We start from the raw sequence: 23,023 nt of genomic DNA, 5'->3' as shown, positions 1-23,023 counted from the left end.
GCCTCCTACACCTCCAGGACACCACCAACTCTGACTAAAGCTCATAGAAATTCTTTATTAGACAAAAATAGACTCTTTTTCTTTTTTTTTTCTTCATATAATCCCATCCTGCTCTCTCTCTCTCTCTGTTTAGTGGGAGGAAGCAGGAGGAGGGGCACAGTCCTCCCCCCTTCCCTCTCTCCCTTTGACTCCGCTCTGGCCTGCAGCTGGGGGGGAGCTGGCAGTGCTGCAGCCCCTCCCAGACCTGGGTCCTCTCGGGCAGGGCCATCCCGGACCCCTCTGTGGCCTACCTTCTGACACCACCCCTGCTGCACCCGAGCTATCCCCTTCCCCTCTGCTCACCTACAGTTGCCATCTCCTATGCTCATCTGGTCTGTGTGGCAGGCTGGGGGTGGCGGTGGGGGTAGGGAGTGGGGAGTGTCACAGGAAGCCCCTTGCTTGTGCTTGGGGGCAAGGGCTGCTTTTTCCTTAATCCATGTGAGGGGAAAGGTCAGTGGGGGGGGCTGGGAGAGGAAGGGCACAGTTAATATGGGTGTGGTCGCCTTCACCCCCTCTTCACTTTCTCTGACCCAGCAGAACTTTGGTGATGAAAGTGACAATGGCAACAGCTGGCTGGTCGGGATCAAGCTCCGAAAAGAGATGACATACGTTTTCCCAGGGGCTGCCCGGCTTCCTGGCCACAAAACCAAAGATCCTAGGGAATCAGTGGGCAGAGGGTGAGGGTAGAGAAGAAAAGAATCCTGGAAACACATTAGGCTTTAGGGTGAAGCCGTCTCTGGAGGGTTCCCAGCTGATGGGGGTGGATACCTGGCTGGGTAGGGAGCAACACTGGGAGTGCCTGGGCCCTGGGTGGGGGAAAGGGGTTCCCAGGGGAGGAGTGGACTTACTTAGTGGTGGTTCCATCAGTGTTGGTCCATCTGTAGTGGAAGAGTAACTCGTATAAGGGCCCAGAGGTAATTCTGTGTTTGGGGAAGTTATGAGGGATTGGGGGTACAAGCATTGGCCATGGGGTCGAGGGACTTTACCTTCTGTCCTGTGGGTCTATGCTACAGAAGGTGATGCTGTTCACTGGGTAATGTCGCCTGAAGAAGAGCCTAGAAATGGAATTGGGGATGACATCAGACTCAAGAGGGGCCTTGAGGCCATAATGAATCAGGCTTTGGGGGTCAGGGTGAAATAAATCAGGAGTTTGGGCTCATAAAAACTTACTTCCGTTGGTTATCCGTCAGGGTGATGCCTTGGGCTGAGACCTTGAAGTGGACGGTGACTGGAGTTGGGGTTGGGGCTGCAGCTCAGAGCAGCGGAACTGGCCCGGGCCACAGCCTGGGGGCCGGTCAGGGACTCTGTCTCCACGGAGGTCAGATACAATACACTGCAGGCTGGTGGTGGCGTCAGGGTGAGTGAGGGGAGACAGCTGAGATCAGCAGACTGCTAGAGGCCCTCAAGCCAACCTCAGCCTCTTCCTACAGGAGCAGGCTGCTTCCTTGCGTCTTCAGGCACCACCCTCAGTGGCCCCAGGGACAAGAAGCCTCCAGGATGGAGTCAGTATCAGTGGGACTTGTTTTCTCTACTTCCCCCCTCCCCTCCTCCAGTGCCCTGCAAAGTCTGGGGAAAGGGGAAGTTCTGTACCTGCTCCCTGCCGCAGGAGGTCTGATGCTGTGCTCATGTTGGTGTGCACTGAAACCTCAGGGGTCTTGTCCAGGGGATCTGGGATGGAGGGAGGGGCAGGGAGTAAAGAATGTAGTCAAAGGAGACGGGGGGAGGCTCTCCCCAGAATCATGGCCTCTTAGGAGTCAAGATATTTCAAGCCAGGTTGGTTTAGGCTTGCTAGTGGCTGGAAGGCTCATTGGGAGCGAGGTGAGGGGAGTGCATGATACCCACCTTTACTGGGGATTCGGAGGCAGCAGGGAAGGGAGATGGGGGCAATAGAATGTTGGGAGACCAGAGCCGACAGGCTGCCTATAGATTGGAGAAGGTGATTAGGATACTGGTTTCTCCTCTTCCCCTCCTCACCTGCCATATTCCCCCAACATTTCCCACTGTACCATCCCTAAACCAATTCCTGCCCCCCCCCCCACTTTCCCAGTGATCTCAAAACCATCTCCCCAGGAGCAGCTAGGTGGTGCAGTGGATAGAGCACTGGCCCAGGAGTCAGGAGGACCTGAGTTCAAATCCAGCCTCAGAAACATAAGACTCACTAGCTGTGTGACTCTGTGTGACTCAACCCCAATTGCCTCACCAAAAGAGGAAAAAACCCCATCTCCCTAGGCTTCTCACCAAAGTGGGGTTCACTGGGGCATCCCTTGATTTTCACCCCTTTGGGTCCTGTCTCGATGAGGAAATGACGGACCAGCTGTTCCAAGGGGTCACCTAAGAAAGTGAAGGCAGGAAGGGGTTGGCTTTCTATTCAACAGTTCCCTGCTTCTTGTCCTTTCGGTTTCCCTTATAGAAAAAGGTAGTTTTCTCCTCTCCTTGGCCCTTTTCAGCTCTCTTGCCCTTGGTGTATCCACCATATGGCATGCTTTTTTTGTGTTCCTCAAATCCCCAGCTCACCTTTCCAGGCCTGGGCGCTGGGTGGAGGTGTAGCCACTTTGAGTGCCAGCCCATATGCCCCTTGGAAGGAATGACTGTCTCGTATCAGAAATGCACCAGGCTCCTTGTCCTTCAGCAGGGAGATGGCTGGGAGGTAGGAAGAATAATGAACAATTGAGCCTCCTGCCTACCTTCTCCTCCCCCACAAAAATCCTCATTGTGGAGTGAGCTCCCCAATCTTCCCCCTGACCCAAGAACAATTAGAAAGAGTGGCAAGGGATGGAGAGAGAAGGGCAAGGGGGATGGTGTGGGGTTGGGTTTGGAGGAGCATTGAGGCAAAGACCCTGGGTACAAGGATCTTGAGAAAGAGACTGTCTTCTTACCTTGGTCTCTTGACAGGTGTGGTTTATACCAGAACTTGGATGTGTCCTGTACAAACTTGACATTGCTCTGGCTCTCTTGGGAAGGGGGCTCTAGGAGCACAGTGGGACAGTGGCTCTGGTACCTATCTCCCACTTGAAACCTACCCCCTAACTCTAGCCACCTCTACAACCATCCCGAGAGAGAAAGGGTTTGTTAGAGGCAACTAGGTGGTACAGTGGATAGAGCTCTGGCCTTGGAGTCAAGAGGACCTGAGTTCAAATCCAACCTCAGACACTTAACAAAGACACTAGCTGTGTGACCCTGGACAAGTCACTTAATCCCAATTGCCTCACCAAAAAACCCAAAACAAAACAAAACAACAAAAACTAGCAAAAAAAAAAAAAAGAAGAGTTCAAACCTGGCCTCACATACTTCCCAGCTGTGTGACCTTGGGCAAGTCAAAATTATCTTCCAAGGTCCAATTAACCAACAAACATTAAGTGCCTACTGCATGCCAAGCATTGTACTAGGCAAAACAATCCCTCCTCTTGAGTTCATGTTCCAGGTTCCTCCCATTCCTATCCCCGGTCCTCGGTGGATACCTGCAGAACCGGGGGCATCATCCGGAAGCAGGGGAGCAAAGGTGACGCGATGACTGTTCCCTCTGCCTGGCGGAGATGTGCGCTCCCCACCCCACACTCGGCCCTCCTGCTGCCCAGCTGCTGGGGGGTGCCGTTTCTCAGGTGACGGGGGCTGGGCAGCACCACTGGAATCATAGGAGGCGGCCAGAGGAAAGGCAGGTGTGGGTGAGCTTTGTGGGGGCTCGGGGGCAGGCACAGGTGTGAGGGGCGATCCATCCGGACTGTCCGAGGGACCACGAGGACCCTGCCAGGTGGCATGATGGAGGCCAGGCAGCGTGGTAGGCACTGGGGCCCGGGGATTGGCACTGCCAGAGTACACGCCCGGGCTCCTCTCCTGAGGCCAGTCCCTGGGGGAGCTGGAAGGAGAGGCCGAATGGAAAGGGCCAGAGGGCGGGGGATCAGTCCCGCTCGTTGAAGGCAGATCTGGAGTCTTTTCAATGCTCCCCTGGGGAGCAGAGAGAGCTACTTCTGGATTCAGTCTCAAGGCAGGTACCAGACTAGGGGATCGACTTTCTCGATTCTGAGGGCTGTGAAGAAACGGAAGGAGGGGCAAAATCAATGTGGTCAACCTAAGTGTCTCATCACCTTTTCCTAGAACCTATATGAGAGGTGGAGCTCAGAAAATGCTAACCTATTGGCCTGGCCCTTCCCAGTACTTCTCAAGGCCAGCATCCTCCCACCACCTCGGTACCTTTCCTTGCCCTGGACTGGGCTGCTGGTATGAAGAGGAGTGGGGGAGCCAGACAGATCCGATGGGGCACTCTCTATACCCTGCGCATTTAGGGTTGGCCGGGGAATGGGAATATGCCCACTGGGGCCCTCCTGCCATAAGCCTGGTTCTGGTGAATCTGTAGAAAGGAGGATACAAGTGAAACAAAGTAAAGATTGGGACAAAAAAACTTCACCTTCCACTGGGGATGAGATCCATGTTTAGCTTCCCAGGCTTCTTATTGACCCTTCTCCATCCCATTTATCACAGGCCCCCCCATGGTCTTCCCAAGTCTCTCCCGGGACCCTCCTCTTTGCCCGCTAGCATACCTTCCCCACTTCCAATCAGGATGCTACTCACCTGTAGGTGCCAAGCTGCCTGTCTGAGCCAGGTGCCCCGGCAATGGGTACCCATCCCCTCCCTCCTCAGGAGGTATCTCGTAACTCAGCTTGCTGGATGGTGGGTAGGAGGGGTTTCCTGGCAAGATGGAGCCAGGACAGGGAGAGTGGACTCCAGGGCTGGGATACCCTCTGCTCTCACTGGGTGACACATAACCCCGGGCTGACCGCCCATACGCGGGGCAGTACCCGGGCATCGCTCCCCCACTGCTGTATGCCACCAGGGTAGGGTACCCTGGGTGCCCGTACCTTCCTTCAGGGCAGAGAGCATAGGGGTACCCCTCGTGACCATCCTCTCCGGCCTTAGGCTGCTTCAGACAATTGTAGTCAGGCACTGTAGCATGGTGGTGTCCATAAGTAGGCATTAGCAGTGGTACTGGGTGCCTGGTCCGTAGAGGGTGTAGTAAGGGCTTCCCTGGCTCTCCCGTCCACCCCTCACCTGCCTCCCTCTCCAGTCGTAGGCCATAGAGGGCAGCTGTGGGCAGTGCCAGTTTCTCTTCACAGGCTGGGCATGGGCACAAAGTGGGCAGACCCCCATCCTCCAAGATCACTACATCTCGGTAGCCAGGAAGACGGTAGCTAAATTCCCCATTGGCCTGTTTGCCCAGCTTTGGTGGGTAAGGATATGGTCCCTCAGATAGGGATCGGCAGAGCTGTCTTTTCTCCAGGGGGACCTCCCCATAGCCCTGAGGGAGGGCCTCATAACCCCCATAGGCCAGCCGCCTTCTTTCCAAGGTCCCCTCTGGCCTGTAGTAGCCACCTCCATTGGGAGCCCCACAGGGCTCTCTATAGCCATGGCGACAGGAACAGTGTCGGCTCAGGACGGGCCTCTGGCTCTGGTAGACTCCAAGCGGGGCACCACTCCCAGGGAGCAGCTGGTCCTCTTCATCCAAAATGGCAGTCTCCCGGCCCACTCCCTGGCCCACCCCACCTATTCCACAGCCTCCCAGAAGTCGCTCCAGCTCCTGACGCTCTGCAGGAGTAGGAGGAGGTCGAGTGGGGGAGTCAGCTGGGGGCTCTGCAGTCAAGGTGGAAGAATGGCCTGAGTCACTGCTGACAGAGAGGAGTGGAGGTGGGGGGTGTTCTGGGGAGGGCCTTGGCGGGGAAGGCCGGGGGGCCCGCCGTACCTGGGCATAAGGGCTGCCATCCAGAGGTCCCCGCGTATGGGGTGGGGAACCTGCAGGGGGAAAAAGAACTGGGCAGAGCTGGAGCAAAAGGGGGGCACTCACAAAATGCAGAATGAGATATTTTGGGGATACAGGCAAAGTGGGAATTAACTTTTTGTTACACAGATTTTGTTTGTTTTTCCAATGAGGGGTGGTGTCATGAGAGTTAAGAGGGGATAGAGAAGGAGGGAAGGAAGGAAGGAAGGAAGGAAAGGTTACAGAAGCATCTCTTTAAGAAATGAGAAAAAGAAACGAGGCCAGAAAGAAGCACAGACAAGTAGGACAGCTTTGAAAACTACAGGTTGAGTTTATTATATGCTTTAAAAAGAAAAGTAAGCTGTACATTACAGAGATATCCAGGTTTGTGTATAATTCTCTTTTTCCTTTCTACTATGTATATGGAAATGTATCATTTTATTTGGCATTTTTAAAGTTCAGGATTTTTTTTAAAAGCACAAAAATAAAGAGGAGCTGTCAGTATGGGAAGGAAGAGCTAGGAGAGATCAAAAAGATCAAGCGAAGAGAATGACAGCACAGGAAAGGCGGTCAGGAGGGCCAGAGAGTTAGTGGAATGACCCTCACACCCTCCCCACTCTCCTCCTACCCCTCACACCCTCCCCACTCTCCTCCTGCCCCTCACACCCTCCCCACTCTCCTCCTGCCCCTCACACCCTCCCCACTCTCCTCCTACCCCTCACACCCTCCCCACTCTCCTCCTGCCCCTCACACCCTCCCCTCTCTCCTCCTGCCCCTCACACCCTCCCCACTCTCCTCCTGCCCCTCTCACCCTCCCCACTGTCCTCCTGCCCCTCACACCCTCCCCACTCTCCTCCTGCCCCTCTCACCCTCCCCACTGTCCTCCTGCCCCTCACACCCTCCCCACTCTCCTCCTGCACCTCACACCCTCCCCACTCTCCTCCTGCCATTCATACCATCCCCACTGTCCTCATGGTGCTGGTTAAAGTTCTCATAGGAATCCCAGCGAACAGCTGAGTCTGTGGTGTTGTAGTCAACAGAAACAGATGCATCATTTCGTGGAGGTTCCCGACCTAAGATGGAGGAACAGTGAGTACCAGGTTCAAAGGGTAGGCAGGAGACCCAGGGAAGAGGGAAATGGGAAGTGGGGGAACACAGACAACAGAACATGGTTTGGGTCTTACCTTTTATTTTCTCAGGGCCAGAGGAGAAGACAAATTCCACTGAGGCTTGGAAGGGGAATCTCTCATCTGGGGAAGAAGGAAGACAAGAAGCCTGAGCAGAAGGGCCCTGGGGATCACCCATGAGATCCTCAGCCACTTCCCTTGCCTTTGTGTGAGTCCCTCCCCCTGCTCTCAACATGGACACTATCCCTTTCCCAGGTATGCCAGCCCCCTCCCCACTCCATGTCCCTTCCCCTTCTGTCCCCACCCCACACACACACTCACCAGTCCAGGCCTCATCCAGCTGGTCCTTGGAGAAGGTAAGGTGGGGTCCATGAATGGTACATGTGTGGAACTGAACCCGGAACACAAGGGTCCGCTCTGACTCCCGGCCCCCCTTATGATAACATGTCACCTGTTTGGCGGAAAGAGGGGAAAGGGCCCTTAGGCACCCAGCCACCATGTCAGGTTATCACCATAGCTCAACACCAGGGAACCTCTTCTGGGAACCCCCCCTTCCCCACCTCAAAGTCCCACCTTCACCACCTGGACCCACAGAACATCAGAATATGACTCTCTTCTCTATGCCTCCCAAGGTCTCCCCTTTCTTCCCCCAGGCTTTGCTGTTCTTACCAGGACATCACCTTTGAGGAGAAGTGCGGGCTCCAGGCTGATGCAAAGCTGCTGGGGCCCTGGGTTTGAGATGTGACTTCAGGGAAAATGAGAGGAAAGGCAGGGATGAGATAGAAGGCTGACTGGAGAGGAAGCTTATCTGCTTTACGTCTAATGAGTCAGGAATAAGGGAGCAGACACAGGGACCAAAGGCTCAGACTGTGGGGACCCAGATGCCAGGTGAACTAGGGAGTGGAAACATCTGGGGAGGAGGGAGCAGTTAGAAACAGACCTTCCGGGTTAAGGAGGAATTTGGAAGAATCAGGATAGTGTGGGGAATAAGATATCTCAGCTGGGGACCAAGGCCTCTAAGGAGGGTAGGGGCTGAGCTTGGGGAATGGCAGATGGGGAGGAATAGGTGTTGGTAACAACTCACTAGACTCCAGACGTATAGACGAGTTGCATGGACTGATAGATCTTGAGGAATGGTTGATAGCCTGATGTAGAGAAGAGGAAGGTGAGGAGGAGGAGGAGGAAGAGGCCAAGAAAGGCTCCGCCCCTTCCTGAACCCACACCGTCAGGGGACTCACCTGTTCCTGGCTCAAAGGCAGGCAGGACTGGCATGAGCACATGGTGGAGAAATAGGGGGCTGCTATTCATTCTGATGGAGCCAGACAGGAGACCGCTGAAGTAGCTGATGTACCTGTGTGGGTTTATTCAATGCACCATGAACTGGGTGTAAGGCACTGGGCCAGGCAATGAGAGGGATGAACAGACACTGTCCCTGCCCACAAAGTGCTTATAGACTAGTAGGGAAGGGTGTTTAGGCACACAAATCATGAGGCTGGACAAGTGCACAAGAGGCAGGGGGAGAAAAAGTCACATGAGGACTGAGAAAGGAATGAACATTTCCAACCAGAGTCAAGAGAGGGAGGGATTCATGGTAGAGATGGCTAGTTCAGAGAAGGGAACTATATTCTATACCTTTCTACATATTCTGTATCAGGCTTAAGTTCCTGATCTTTTATTTTTTTTTCTATCACAAACGCCTTTGGCAATCTGTTAAGGCCTATGGACCCCTTCCCTGAATCATGGATTGTTGTTTTAATTCCTAATTGAAGGAAATGCTAATTTCAGTTAAAGGTTAGTGAAATAAAAATGTATTTTTTTTCCCCATCCAAGTGGACTCTCTGAAATTCATCCACAGATTCCTTAGGAGTCTATGCAGTGACCCCATGTCAAGAAGAATGCCTATCCTGGATCATCTCCTCTCTCTGTCCCCTTCCAGGCAGTTCTGCCCTCTACCTCTCAGCCCCAGGAAACTTCTCCATCTTCCACTCTGGGACAGGGCATCCCAAAGAGCTCTTTTCCTTTCACTGAGTCCTGCTTCACTTAGAGCCCCTTGGTTCTCACCTTATTCCTTAGCAGGCAGGCCCCACTGTACCTGGCCACCCCACGCTCACCCTTGTCCACCACTCCCTTCCTGGGGGTCCTCTGCTCACCTTCTCTGGGAGGGCTGGAACTCAGAGGCCACTTTGTCTTCACAGAACTTTCGCATGGTGAGAGTGGCCAAAGCCTGGTCTTCACTGGGAGGGGAGGGAGTGTCAGGGGAGTTATGAAGGTATAGAGCCTTTTTTTTTCCCAACCCACTCCCCAGTGACCCTCTAGAGGAAACCTTGCAGGATGGGGGTGGGGGTGGGGGGAGGCAACCATAATGATGGTCTACTTCTGTATAGCCTAAAGCTATACAGCTTTATATAGAGTATATATAATATAATAACATATACTATATATAATACATACATATAAATATATTACCCATATATACATATATATTATACAATATTATATACATATAACTACATATTACATATACATATATATATATATATATATGCCTATATCATTTTCAAGTGATTGCCTTTATCTCCACTTTACAGGTGAAGTTAAGTGACTTGTCCAAGGTCACAAAGCTAGTACTGACCCAGGGGGTCCCATTCTACTCTGCTGCCTGAGGGGGAGTGAGATGTCAATGGGTCACATCCTGAAGAGGGTGGAGGATGAGGCTGTCTGTTCCAAGCTTCCCCGTCCCTAGCTGGTGGGAAGGAGGGAGGGATAGAGGCACACCTGGCCGAGATCTTGCTGTAATGCATGTAGGCTGCCACAATGACACCCAGCTTGGCCTTGTTTCCCTGAGGCAGAGAGACACAGAGACGGGGCTGGTACTTCGGCTGGAAGTCTTGGTCCTCGCAGACCTCATCTCCTCTACCCCTCACCCCACATGCTGGGCGTACCTTGCAGTAGAGAACCACCACATGCTGGGGGCTGGAGCTAAGCCAGTTTTCCATAGCCTTGCAAATGGAGCAGAGCTTGTCCAGGGGGGGTGCGTGTAAGTCAGGCCAGCCGAAGTCCTGGACCTGGAGGGGTCAATCAGTCCACAGGCAATTTATTAAGAACTGTGCTAAGGGCTGGGGATACAAAGAAAGGCAAAAACCTGAAAGAAGGCAAGGTAGGATGACTAGGGCCCTGGGGCCAGGGGTGGGTAGCTGTGAACTACTTGAAGGTGGGAGAGGGAAGATCCTGGGATCTTCTATGCTGGTCTGTGCCAGGCTCAGATCCCACAGAATCACAGATTTAGAGCTGAAAGGAGCTTCAAAGAGGACCTCAAAGTCACCTAGTCCAAACTCCCCATTTTACAGATGAGGAAACTGAGGTCCCAGAGAAGTCCCAAAGTTATATAGACAGTAAATGGCAGAGGTGGTATTTGAACCCAGGCCTTTCCTCTGAATTCTAAAATTCAGCACTCCCTGTTTTCTGGAGCACAGAGCCCTGGCATGTCTCCTTCCCCACCCTCTCTGAACCTGTTCTCTCTGGCACATCATAGCCATCCTGCTCTCAAGGAGGCAGGCTGGGGGAGGCTTTTCAAGAGCAGCGCAGCCATTCCACTTTACAGGGAAGGGGGCAGATTGGCCAGGTTTCCTCCAGCCTAAGGCAGAGATACCTGTTTGGAGAGTCTGGGCAGCCCTCCCCTACCTTGGGGTTCAGGCGGTTCAGGTCATGCCGTTTCTCTGACAGGTTGAAGAGCTGCAGAAGACAGGGGCAGGGGTAGGGGACGGTTTGTGATTTTACTGGTATAGGGAACTCCCAAGACCCACCAAATGCACCTCTGTTCTGCAACTTCCAGTCTTCAAAGAGAGTTGCTTGGAGGCTAAGTGACTTGCCAGGGTTATACAGCCAGTATTTATCAATCAAGCAAAGTATCTACTAAGCATCTACTATGTGCGGCCACTGTGCTAAGTGCTGAGAATACAAATACACACAAAAAAATGAAACTGAAGGGAATAAGGATTTATATTTATAGTACTTTCTATATGCCACACACTGCTATTACTGTATTATAAATTACACTATTACAAATATTATCTCATTTGATTCTCACAACAACCCTGGAAAGTATTAGATGCTGTTATTAACCTCATTTTACATTTGAGGAAACTGAGGCAAACAGATGTAAATGTGACTTCCCTAGGCTTGACAGCTTAGGATGTGTCTGAGGCTGCATTTGAACTCAGGTCTTCCTGACTCCACACCACCTCAAAGCCTCGAAAACCTATTCTCAAAGACCTCACATTTTATAGCAGACATAGGGCTAGAACCCAGATTTTCTAACTACAAAGTAAGCTTTGAGGTTATGCCATGAGGCAGCCCAATGGCTGTTAGCTTTGTGACCTAGTACCCCACCACGCCAGGCCCCTCCTCCAAGCCACTCTCCCAGGTCTTGGCCCTGTCTCTCACCAAGTAGTTGTCCCGGTGCTTGGACTGTAGCACGTGTGCCAGTTCCCGAAGGTGGCCTCGGTGTCTCTGTTCATCGAACCTCCCTGGGAAGGCGGCCGCCAGGATTCTCTCAGTCACATAGGTCAGATCCAGGTCCCAGCGGCGCTCCATGAGTGGGTCCAGGCTAAAACTCCTAGTAGTTATATAGAAGCAAACAGGGATGGAGGAATGAAAGTCACAGGGAAAAAGACTTGGGGTCAACCTAAAAGAACTTTCTACTATTAGTAGGAAGCAGTTCTAGGAAGAATTTTTCCTCTAATTGGAATGTAGTGAGCTCTCTGTCACTAGAAGTATCCAAATTGAAGGGGCTGGTCAGGGATATTATAGAGAGAATCTACTCTCCCTGGGAGCTTTAAAGTCATTTCCAACACTCAAATTATGGAGGAGTTTATGTTGCCAGGTAAGGTTATGTACGGGCATAGGTGCTAAAGAATCACCTAACCTGGGCATGGCAGATATCATAGTAGAGGAAGAGTGGGGAGATGGGAAGGAGAAGGTATGATACCAATGATATCATAGGATTTGGAGCTAGAAAGAGGTCATTTACTCCAACATCTTTATTTGTTTTTTTTTTTTTGGCTAGGCAATGGGGTTAAGTGACTTGCCCACAGTCACACAACTAGTAAGTGTTATGTGTCTGATGCCAGATTTGAACTCGGGTCCTCCTGACTCCAGGGCTGGTTCTCTATCTACTGTGCTGCCTAGCTGCCCCAACATTTTTAGTTTACAGAGAAGAAATCTCTAGCCCAGGTAAATGAATTATCCAAGGTTACACAGGCTGTAAGTCCTAGTAAGCTGGCATTTGAATCCAGCTCAACCAATCAATCAATATTTATTAAGCGCCTAATACTCTTACATCCTTTCTACTACATCATATGGGGACATTGTGCAGGGCCGGGACACAGATGACTAAGGGATGGGAACTCCTCACCTACAGATGGGGAAGCGGGTATTGTCTGGTTACAGCTGGAGACTAAAGGGGGGAGGGGTTAAGGCCACCGCCACCCTCCACCCTGCCCTCATACCTGGGCAAGGTGCTCCGCTGCTTGGAATGATTCAAAGACTTGGTGGATCCCTGGGGAGGAGAGAAACCTTGTCTGGGACTCCCCAGCCCTTCCCTCCTCTCCCACCTCCTTAGCATCCCCCCCCACCTCGTTCACTTGAAGGTCATCATTTCCCCTAGCTAACCCCCTCCCCCATTCCTCCTTGACTGCTACCTTACCAGGTGCTCGATGCGTCTGACTGGTGCAGTGTTTCTCCTCTATGAAGGAAAAGAGCATTGGATGAATTAGTGGTGGGAGCAGAGTGGAGACATAGACGGTATCTGGGGAACGTCCAACAAACTTTTTAGTAAGTCCCATAGATTGCTCAGCCTGAGTGGGCAAGTCACTTCCCAAGGGTAGAGGGTAGAAAGGGGCTGCTGACAGTTGAGGAAGTGTCTATACCAGGAGGATGAGAAAGAGGATGAAGATGGGCACCAAGATGCCAACTGCTCCCTGAATGGTGCCCACAACCAATTTCCTAGGGTATCCCAGAAGAGCCAACCCACCCACCATATCTGGAGCTGTTAGACAAGAGACTACTCAGGGTTCTCTGAACATACTCACCAGCTCCACAGGAGGCAGGGCCTGGCACGCTGTGGTCACCTGGAAGGAGGCCCTGGTGAAAGGGGTATCTATGCCCCCAATGCCCACTCCCTGGAAGGGTGGTGGTAGAGGGTACCCCTGGTCCAAGGTGAGATGGCTGAGGGGGTTGTGGGCACCAGCGGAGGACTGACGCTATAGAACGGAGCTGTTGCAGTCTCCCCTCTGGCCTCTCAGCCCCCCACCCCCTAGGCCCCTTGCTTGTTGCTCTTGGCTCCCAGCCCCCTCCCCACACAGACCCCCATTCATCCCAGCCTAGGGACGAGAAGCTATATATAGTACAGCGCAGGCGGGCAGTGGCCGAGTAGGGACACTGGTGTCTTTCATGGGGGAGAACCCGCCCCTGGGCACAGAGCTTCCCCCCAGGCTGATTCCCTCCCCCTTCTCCACCCCCAGCACTCTACACCCTCGATCCCCAAAGAGGTGACACTGCTAGATGGTGGTGAATGGCTCTCTGTGCCCTCCCTTCCTTCTTTCATCTTAAACACTTTCCAGGAGGCTGGAGGGTGGGGGTGGGCAGGGCTGGTAGGGAGTGGTAGAATCCGGAGGTCCTGATGACCAGCACTGCTCCAAGCTCTAGGGGCCATTCCGGGTGCCCAGAGCCCTCTTTCAGAAGTACAGGAGAAAGCTAAGCCTGACACCTGGAGCCCCACACTTAGCTCCCCTTCCTCCCTGCTGGGGCTCACCACCCCCTCCCCCCTTCCTTCGACTCCCGTCCTCGTCCTCAGTCCAGCTGCAGCCTGGGCACATCACCAAGACAAACTCCCAATTCCCCCCTCCACCCAGCTCGTGACACCCCCCTGGAGGTGGAGCCCAGCGGCTCTTAAAGGGATAAGCACAACATCCTCCCCCGTGACCAGTGTGTCTGTAGGGCTAACGATACAGGATATCTGAAGGGTTGTGGGGATGGTGGTAGGAGGGAAGAGTGGGGGGGGGGGGTGTCAGGCTCCTCCTGGGCCTGGGGGCCAGGAGGGTCAGCTAAGCCCTAGGTTATCTCTCTGGGACCCTCCTGGAGCCAGGCTGAGGGTCAGGGGACTTACCTTGGCCTCACATTTCTGATGTGCTGCCGCTTTGCAAACTGAGGGGGAATAAGAGAAGGAGGGAATAAAAAAAACACTTTTGGATGGCCTTAGGCTACAGCCTTTCTCCCTGACCTTGGAAGGGAAAACCTAGGGATCCAGTAGGATCTGGGAACATAGGGAAGGAAACATGGATTTCCTCAATCAGGGATGTTGACAGGGATGAGAAAGGGAAAAGGGGATGGTAGGTGTTGTAAGTGGAGAGTGGCAAGGAGGAACTTGAGGACCACAGACTGGGGTTGGGGAGATTTCAGAAGGGAGGATGAAGCTGGGAATGGAGTGCCAGGGGCTGAGGGGGCAGGGACGAAGGCGCTGTTAGTGCTAAGTGTTGTCTGGCTTATGAGGGGACATTAATGAATTTTGGTGTTGGAGATGGGCCAGTTTTAAAGGAGTGGGGCTCTTTCTAAGGGGGCAGCTGGGAGGGAGAGGTTGTCAGGTTGTCCTGCAAGAGGAACAGGCTGGGAATATGGGGAGGGAGCTGCCTGGACGGGGAATGCCCAGGTTAGATGGGAGTGGGGAATGTCTAGGAGTCAGGGGAGTCTCTCGAGTGTGGGAGGATGTCAAGGGCTCTCACCTCGGCATACCAGCCCGGTTCCATCAATTGTCACCTTACAGGCAGTACAGGCTGGTGGCTTCTTCCGGAAAACCTTCTCCCTAAAACTGTGTGGCTCAGCCTTCCCAGGCTAAGGACACAGGAATGGACAATTCATTACAATCTGGATCAGATACTGTCCCCAGCGTCTTCATGCTTCGGCCCTGTCCTTCCCCAGTCATCAGTCTTGAGCCCCTCCCCCTCCCGTTATCACTCTATCTGGCTTGGGTTTGTCAACCGGAAATTATAAAGGCCTGCAATACACATTTTTCTCCTTTTCCCCCCCTATACCCTCACTCTCCAAACCTCTAGCCCTGCCTCCCCTGCCTGGAAGATATAGAGACCCCCTTCAAAGCCGTTAATTCTGGGGAGGAGTCCTGGCCCTGGGGAGTTTCTGGTCTCACCCCTCCCTCCTCTTGGGGGAGGTGGAATGTGCTTGGAATCTGCTTCCTCTCATAACCTGGGTCTGACGACCTGGGCTCCTCCCAGGATAACACTTGTGTACATCACATGGTCATCGATGGTACAGTGCCCTCATGGTCCCTGCCTACCTTGCCAGGCTGGAACATGGGCACCAAGCCCAGGGAGGGGCCTGAGAGCTGGGTCGCCTAAATCTAATCCAGGGCCTGCAAGCCATCCCTCTTTGCTCTAAGTGCCTCCCTCTTTGCTCTAAGGGGTTGAGGAAGGCCCCCTCCGTTCACTGACCCTGTCTCCATTTCCTTCGCCCAGGGAGGCCCCACTGTCTCTTCCCTTCTTTTCCTCCCTCACCAGTTCCTGGGAAAGTCACCTGAATGCAGCAGATAGGCCCTCCCGTCATGTCCCTGAACCTACCAGTTTGGGACATTGGAATCTCATCTGGTATTCAGAAGAGGGGTGGCCTAAATCGGGCACTTCTCTCCCCTCCCTTTCATCCCCCATCAGAGCAGCTGGTATGCCCCCTTGTAACAACACTACCCTTCTCCCTGCTCTCTCCCCCCTCTCTCTTGGCTGCCACCAACTGCTTGCCACAGCCAGGGCCACATATTTGCTCATTGACCGGGTGGAGGTGCCAGCTGTAAGGTGTGATTGCAGTGAGAAGACAGAAGGAAGGAAAGATCGAGGTGGGGTAGTGGACAGAGATCCAGGAACACCAGAAGTGTAAACACTGCCCAGCTGTGTGACCCTGGGCAAGTCATTTAATTTCTGTTTGCCTCAGTTTCCTCATCTGTAAAATGGGGGTGACAATAACTCCTACCTTGGGGGGTTGTGAGGGTCAAGTGAGAGAACATCTGTAAAATCCTTTGCACAGCAGACTTTATACTTTGTAAAATCCTGGCACACAGTAGATGCCATATAGATGTTAGTTGTTATTATTATTAAGTAGGAAGCAGCCTGGAGCCTCTCAGGGTGGGTGGATGCCTCTTCGTCTGACAGACTATACTCTGATTCCAGAACTCTCCTCCCTCGTGACAAAAACTCAGAAATTTGTCCTGTGACCTGGGCCAAGTCACACTCCATCTCAGAGCCTCGGTCTCCTCATTTGTAAAATGAAGGGGTTGGGTCGAATAGTCCCTAAGACTTTTCCTAGCTCCAACATTCTACGTTTCTGAGGGGTCACTTACTTTGCTTTTTTGGTGGGTCCATATTCCTCTACTCTCCGTGTGGATTTAGGGTCGTTGACACTTGTGTTTTAACCAATGACAACTTCAACCCTCCCCCATCCCCCATCTTCCAAAAAACCCCAACAACCAAAAAATACTCTCTTGTCCCAAATTCAGCCTGCTCAGATATGATACCAAAAAAACCCAAACAAACAAAAAAACCCCAAACAAGCAAAAAAAAAAACTTCTCACAAATTTAGAGCTGGAAGGGACCTGAGGGGTCATCCAGTCCATTTTATAGATGGGGAAACGGAGACCTCAGAAGTGACTGGCCCATGGTCACACAGATACCAGAGGTGGAATTTTAACCCAGTCTTTTAACTTAATATCTGGTTCTTTCTACTCTCCTGAACTGCCTTTTCCACAACTAAATTTCCGTTTAGGTCATAAACCTAGCCCACCCATACTGACAAAGATCACTTCCTGTTCAACAATTCAGCTTCAGAAAAACGTTGGCGCTTCAAATTTTCCCTGTCATTTGAGCCCTATGGCCTCCTTAGTCTGCCCTCCCAAAGACAGGACATCCTCCCGTATCCAGGTTTACAAGATTAGAGACAAATTGCTTCTCCTATAATCTCATCATGGATTGGAGAGGCAATACTCCCTTGACCCTTTTGGGGTCTGGGATGAGAGGCTGAGGGGAAGGCAGGCAATGTTTTCTGATTCTCTACCCCACCACACACAGTCTCATTATGTATTACCCAACCTGTCCCCAGCTCCTGCCCAAATATCCTCCCCTCTGACCCCTCTCTTTTGCAATCCCCTAAGAGACTGGTTGGAACCCAGGCAGGAATTTTTCCACTCTGGGTCAACCCAACCAGACCTATCGGTTTTTGAGAGATCCAGGCAACTAGGCCTGTTCACAAAATGCAAATGTATATAAAAGTGAGGACAGATTATGTCCTTCGGCTAGAGTACTCCTAATGTACCCCTGGCTTCCATCCCACATCCTGGGGCCAGAAAACTCCATCCTAATTCCAGTTAATCCCACTTCCACAGAATCCTCTAAGAGGGAATTGGGAGGAAAGGGTTATCTCTGTCCAGTTCCCCAACCTGAGTGCAGACCCACGGGGCATGAAGGAAATAGTTCCAAAGTACTCCAGGGTTATGGTTTCCCTGGACTCAGAAAGTGGAGGACCAGCTAAGTGACTGCCCCCAGCTAGAGGGAAGGAGGAGACAAGGACTTGTGCCACTACTTCCTCCCTAGCTGGGGGATCTGTTAGTCATTCCCACCCCCAAATTTCTGCAGAATCCAAGCACCCGCACCCCCACCCCCACCCCCGGCTTTGCCCACAGAGAGACTGAGAGAGTGTGGCCAGGTTAGGGGGGAAATTAAAAGGAGAAGAGGAGCCTGAGAGGGATCAGGTCAAAGGGCTTCAGTACCCATTTCCCCTCTCCCATCCCACGCTTTGTCCCATTTCTACCCCTCTGCCAGGGGCCATGCCCTACAGAGAAATCCCCGCTCCCTCATTCTGCCTCTGTGGCTTCTCCCCAACTTGTCCTCCAGGCTCTGTCCCACTTAAGACCCCTGCTCCCACCCGATCCCCCCGGTGCCTGTCCCCTCCTACCCTGCACACAGCCCGGCCGCTGTCCCTTCTCCCCAGGGCTCGGAGCAGCCTCTCCACTGGGCTGCTGGACTTCATGTTTCCCCAGGGGCCAAAGGCCACCCAGGCTGGGATATTTGGGGCAATGCTGGGTGGACACTGAGTGTCCGGCTGGGCGGGGGAGCCAGGAACAATGAAATGGCTGGGCCTGGGGCTTCCTGGAAGCCGCAGGATGGAGGCGGCTGCTTCCCTTGGGCGGGGGTTGGGACAAGAAGTGTGTGTGGGGGGGAAGGGTGGGTCTGGCTTGGGTCAGATGCTAGAGGTCCACCCCTGCCTGGAGGTGGAAGGGGAGTGCAGGGTGGGAGGGGGCACAGCTAGGCTTCAGGAAATGGGGAGGGCAAGAGAGGATGGGGAGTGGGGGTGGGGACAAAGTCAGATTATATTCCCAAGATCTATCCCATTGGGTCCGTTCAAGGATCCAATCAGATCATAACCTCTCCAACTGACCGGACGGTGGCCATTTCTAGGGATCTATCTCCTGGGGGGGGGGAATAGGTGGACGGGGAATCCCAGATTCCTCATAGCTGGTATACACCCACATCAGATCCTCGTTGTCAAGGAGAATGGATCTCTGGGATCTGGACAGACCTGGACCTGGTCTCCCTGACAAGGATCCAGATCCCAGAGAGTTCGTGAATTAAGTGAAAGGAAGAAGTGGGGACGTAGTGTCCCAGTTAGCCTAGTGGTTCAGAACATTTTGTGCCCCCAGGGACTTCCTGGCCCCTCCCTCCATAGGCTGGAGGGCCCTGGGAACCACCTTCCCTTCTCATCACCTTCTCCCCGCCTCCCACTCCTCCCCAGTCCACTGTAGTCTGGCAGTAGATGCGAGGTATGACGATTGCAGAAGCCCTAGACACATGAATCCTTCTCTGGGGCAGTGAGGTACCCTGTGAGCTGGTCCTGCCAAGGGTGTCATGCTGCGGGGGCCTGAGGGATCCCACATCACCTAGGAGCCCTCCTCTGGGGATAATCCTTTTGGCCCCAGAGTTCTTCCAGGTGTAATTTCTTATTCTGTTACCATATCTCAATCCTGATGAGTCTCAAGTCCTGGTCTTCTTTCCTGCCGCAGCCCAGCTTCCTCCCTCCTCCCTGCTCCCTGACAGGAGAGGAGAGCCCATAGGTGGCCTAAGGAGACAGCTCCTCATCTCTAGCCCATTTCAACCTCTTCCCACCCCTCCTTTGAGCCCTCCAGCCCTCTCCTATTCCTCCCCAGCAACCGCACCCCACTCCCTCTCGTCACCTTCATGGCTGCCCTCTGAAGTGCTCCCCTGTATTCACCCAGCTCAGCTCCAGAGCCCAGGAGAACAGGACAGGAGTCTCTTCCCCTCCTTCTCACCCTCCTCTTCTCTCCCCTCCCTACCACAGGCCTCCAGCCTCCTGGGAATTCAGCCAGCTTCCTGTCTCAGGAATGGGGTGGAGGTGGGGGGCGAAGGGGGGAACGGAGGAAACCCTAAGTTAGTCCTTGAATACAAGGGGTTCATGACCTGAATTTGCAGGATTAACTATTTTATTGTCCTAACCCCAACCAGAAACCTTTGAACACCCGGGACCTGAGCAATCACTCAGAAAGAATGTGTCACCCCCTCACTCATTTGCATCTAGTTTGCATGGTATTTACTGAAGGTCAGCCTCTGCCCAGGCAGTCTGCCCAAGTGCTCCTTTTTGACTCCATCGGTCCTACCTCTGATTTCCTCAGTCCCTGCCCCCTTTTCCCCTGAAAATCCTCCCCCCATCCCCTCCACCATAGTTGTCCCCAAGCTTTATGTGGGTGAGGCACTGAATTTGTATATAGAATGTTATAGACTGGAAAAGCCCTTAGGGTCTGTTTAGTTTACTAAATTGTAAACACCAAGAAGGCAGACACCTTGACTTATCTAAACTGTGTCTCCCCCGGCAGTTAACAGTGTTCTCTCAGTAGATGCTTAGTAAATCTTTGTTGAATTAAACGGAATTATTGAAGTATCTATTCCAACTCCCTTGTTTTACAGATGACAAACCTAAGGTCTAGAGAGGGGTAAAGGGTTTGCTTGCCCCACCACCCCTTGCTTCCCTGTTTGAACTGGCCTGTATCCTGAAAAGTATCCTGACCTCCATTTCTTTCTTGCTCACCCACTCCTGACTAGCTCTCCCCTTCTGGGCCCTAGCAGACTGCTAGGATACTAACCTCACGGGGCTAGGGGAACCTCTACAGAAAAATCTTGCTTCTTTCTATTTCTGTCTCCTCCACTTCCTAACTGAATTGAGGGACTGGGTGCTGCTAAATTGAATCAGACCCTCCTAATGCTTCTTGGCTTCAGGCAGCATCTGCCCAACTAACTAGGCCCCTTCCGAACAGGATGGTGTGCAGAAATAGGGAATTTAGGACTAAGGACAGAAACATCCAAGAAGGCTAGTTTCTCAGCCCTGAAATTTGAAAGGGTCAGGCAGTGGATCTTGGGGCCCCCCACTTCCACCATTAAGTCTGGCCAGGTCTCAGGACATTCCAGACATTGTGCCAATGTGGGCAGTAGGACCCTAGCATGATACAGTACCTAGGGAGAGACTGGCACAGAGAAGATCGAGTGGCAGGTGATTTTTCTTTTCTTTCTAGTTCCTCACATCTCCTCTGAGTTGAATCTCTTCTTTTCCCTTGGGTCAGCCCACAAAACCCTGGACTCTTATCTGTAGCCCCCAGCTCCCTTGTCTTTAACTCCTCCCTTCAGGACTGCCATCCTCCTCCTAAAGGGTCTTACACTCATCTCCCTGGTACTGGCTCATGGCAGCCTGCAGCTAAACCCTTCCAATATCCCTCCCCTTGAGCCTCTGTAGGTCTGGCAACACTAACTCTTCCACCTTAACCACCTTTGCTGGTGGTTAGAAATGGTGGGAGGAAATACTTGTGGGTCAGGCCTCAGTTTCCTCCTTGTGTTCTGGGCTGGGAGGGGCATGAAAAGAGAGGCACTACATTACAGAAGTGATTTGAGATCACCAGGGTACCCCTGATTGGCATCTGCAGAGGAGAAGATAGGTGAGGCAGGAGGGAGGGCAGTCTAACTTCCTGCCATATTGTAGAGTGGGAAAACTCACCTATCTGGTGTGGATACCTAAGGGTTAAGGTAGGAAGAAAGTTGTAATATTAGCCCCCTAGACCACATGAAACTCAGCTCTCAGCTGGACTTCTGCTCTCCCACTGCTCCCTCCTGTCCTAACCATCCTTGCTGGGCACATTCCAGTGTTTGCCTGCCTCCTCCCTCCCTTGACTTGGCCCCCTCATATGCTGGGCCAGGAAGTCTTCGGTTTGTTTGGAGAAGCCCCCTCCACCCCTTACCCCCCCCTCCTGGAAATAGCTGTGGTTGGATACACAGGCTGGAAGCCCAGGCCTGGCTAGAGGGGAGGGGGAAAGGGTGAAAGGGCCAAGGAAAGAAGGAAGGATCCAGGCCTTAATTAGGATGGGGGGGGGAAGAGTCCTAGGGTAGGAGCAGAAGGGAGGCCAGATAACTGGGGATGCAGAATAAATCAGGGGTAGGGACTGGGGGAACTGAAAGGTGTGTGTGGTGGGGGATTGTGCCAGAAGCATAGCTGGGGATATAATTTCAGTCTTTACTTTCTTCCTGCCTCAGTTTCCCCAAACATGAAGTGGTGGGGGGAAAGGAAGCCCTCTCCACTCTCCAAAACCTCTACAAATCTTGGGCCCAGGGTAACTTTCCTCCTGCTGTGGGACTCTTGGTGGCGCTGGGTGTGTCTTTGGGGCATACTTGCCTCTAGGTAGCATTTAGCGGCTGCCTATCTGGATATGTCCGCTACCTTGAATGCATTGAAAGGTGCGGCGTGGCCGTGGGAAGGTGCGCGTCCCGGGACGGTGGGGTGAATGTGAGTGTGCTGGTGGGTGGGCGTACCTGTGTGCATGGAAGGGGGTGTGTGCGTATGCCAGTGTTGTGTACGTGAGTCCGAGTCCCCGCAAGCCCTGCCTCCTAAGGCCGGCGTTTGCACATCGTTGAAGAACAAACTTTCCGTGTCTTAGGCTAGTAGAACTGGGTGTGAATGGGTAGGTGTGGACTGCCCCCCGACCCAAGCCGGGCTCCGAAGCGGGGTCCCCCTCCCCCACCAGCCCTACTCCGCGGGGCTCCCTGCCTCCCAGGCCTCGCCCAGGGCGCCGCCCTCCTCCCCTCTTCTCCTCCTCCTCTTCCTCCTTGGCCCCGGAATCAGCCGTGACGCAGCCGCCGCCCACTCACCTTGGGGGGCCGTCCTGAGGGGCGGGAGCGCGGGGGGCAGCAGCAGGGGGAGCCCCCAGCCCAGCCCATCCCGCCGCCGGGGCGGAGAGTGAGGGATGGAGAGAGGAGGGACCCGCAGCCACCGCCACCGCAGCAGCCACCCCCGGCCGAGCGCTTCCAAGCGCAGCTCCGCTCGCCTCCCGCCTCCGCCCCGCGCCCCGGGTCCCCGTGTCCCCGCTCGCTCCGCTGCCCGGCCCGGCTGGGCTGGGTTGCTCGCTGCCCTCCTTCGTTCCCTCTTTTCCTCCCTCCCTCCTTCCCTCCCTTGCTCCCTCCTTCCCTCGCTCCGGCTCCAATCCCCACTTCCCGCCCCGCTCCCCGCCCCCTAGCCCTCTCTTCTCCCCACCTTCTCCCGAAGCCTGTAGGAGACCCAGACTGGAGAGGAGAGACGGAGAGAGACCCCGAGACCCTGCCAGGTCCCCCTCTGGGGAGCGGGAGAGTAGGGGCTCCCTGGGCTGACCTTTTCACCCCTCTCCTCCCAGCCAGAGGTCGGGGGTGGGGTGGAACACAGCCATCGGGTTCGAGGGTCCTTCTGGTCGCCCCCCTCCCCCGGCCCACCCGGGGACGCTCCCAGGCCCCGCGTCGGTGCACTTGGGCTTGGGGTCAGGCCTAGACGGCCTCTGGCTTCCTGTTTCCCAAGCAGTTGGACACACACACTTCTCCTCCCTCTTTCCCAGCCGGGCCTGGCACACAGCCAGAGCCGATAAACAGAGGACAGATCAACAGCCTCCCGTCCTAGTTATTGACGTCCGTGGTTTTCTCCGCAAGGAAATGTACTTCGGTGAGGGGCTGGGGCAGTGACCCCTCTAGCTTAAAGTACCCAG

General features: G+C 53.6%; 1 protein-coding gene across 1 annotated transcript; it reads right to left on the bottom strand.

The window, feature by feature from the left end:
• Positions 1–35: 35 nt before the first annotated feature.
• Positions 36–22,353, bottom strand: TNS2 (tensin 2). Its single transcript, XM_020966280.2, is given in 30 exon segments — positions 36–694; positions 888–917; positions 1,026–1,094; positions 1,210–1,277; positions 1,279–1,379; positions 1,630–1,707; positions 1,882–1,959; positions 2,278–2,370; positions 2,554–2,679; positions 2,916–3,005; positions 3,498–4,063; positions 4,228–4,384; positions 4,606–5,820; positions 6,742–6,858; positions 6,970–7,035; positions 7,234–7,363; positions 7,582–7,657; positions 7,997–8,057; positions 8,151–8,263; positions 9,063–9,146; positions 9,688–9,752; positions 9,855–9,977; positions 10,594–10,644; positions 11,356–11,527; positions 12,420–12,469; positions 12,617–12,655; positions 13,002–13,040; positions 14,078–14,115; positions 14,691–14,799; positions 22,164–22,353. Coding segments are annotated over 30 exon segments (4,212 nt in total). The 5' UTR covers positions 22,233–22,353; the 3' UTR covers positions 36–555.
• Positions 22,354–23,023: the final 670 nt, after the last annotated feature.

The sequence above is a fragment of the Phascolarctos cinereus genome, unplaced genomic scaffold (genome assembly GCF_003287225.1).
Source record: "Phascolarctos cinereus isolate Bilbo 61053 unplaced genomic scaffold, phaCin_HiC Scaffold_1;HRSCAF=81, whole genome shotgun sequence".
Lineage (NCBI taxonomy): Eukaryota > Metazoa > Chordata > Mammalia > Diprotodontia > Phascolarctidae > Phascolarctos > Phascolarctos cinereus.
The sequence above is the reverse complement of the archived record's forward strand: the minus strand, read 5'-3'. Positions and strand labels throughout refer to the sequence as shown.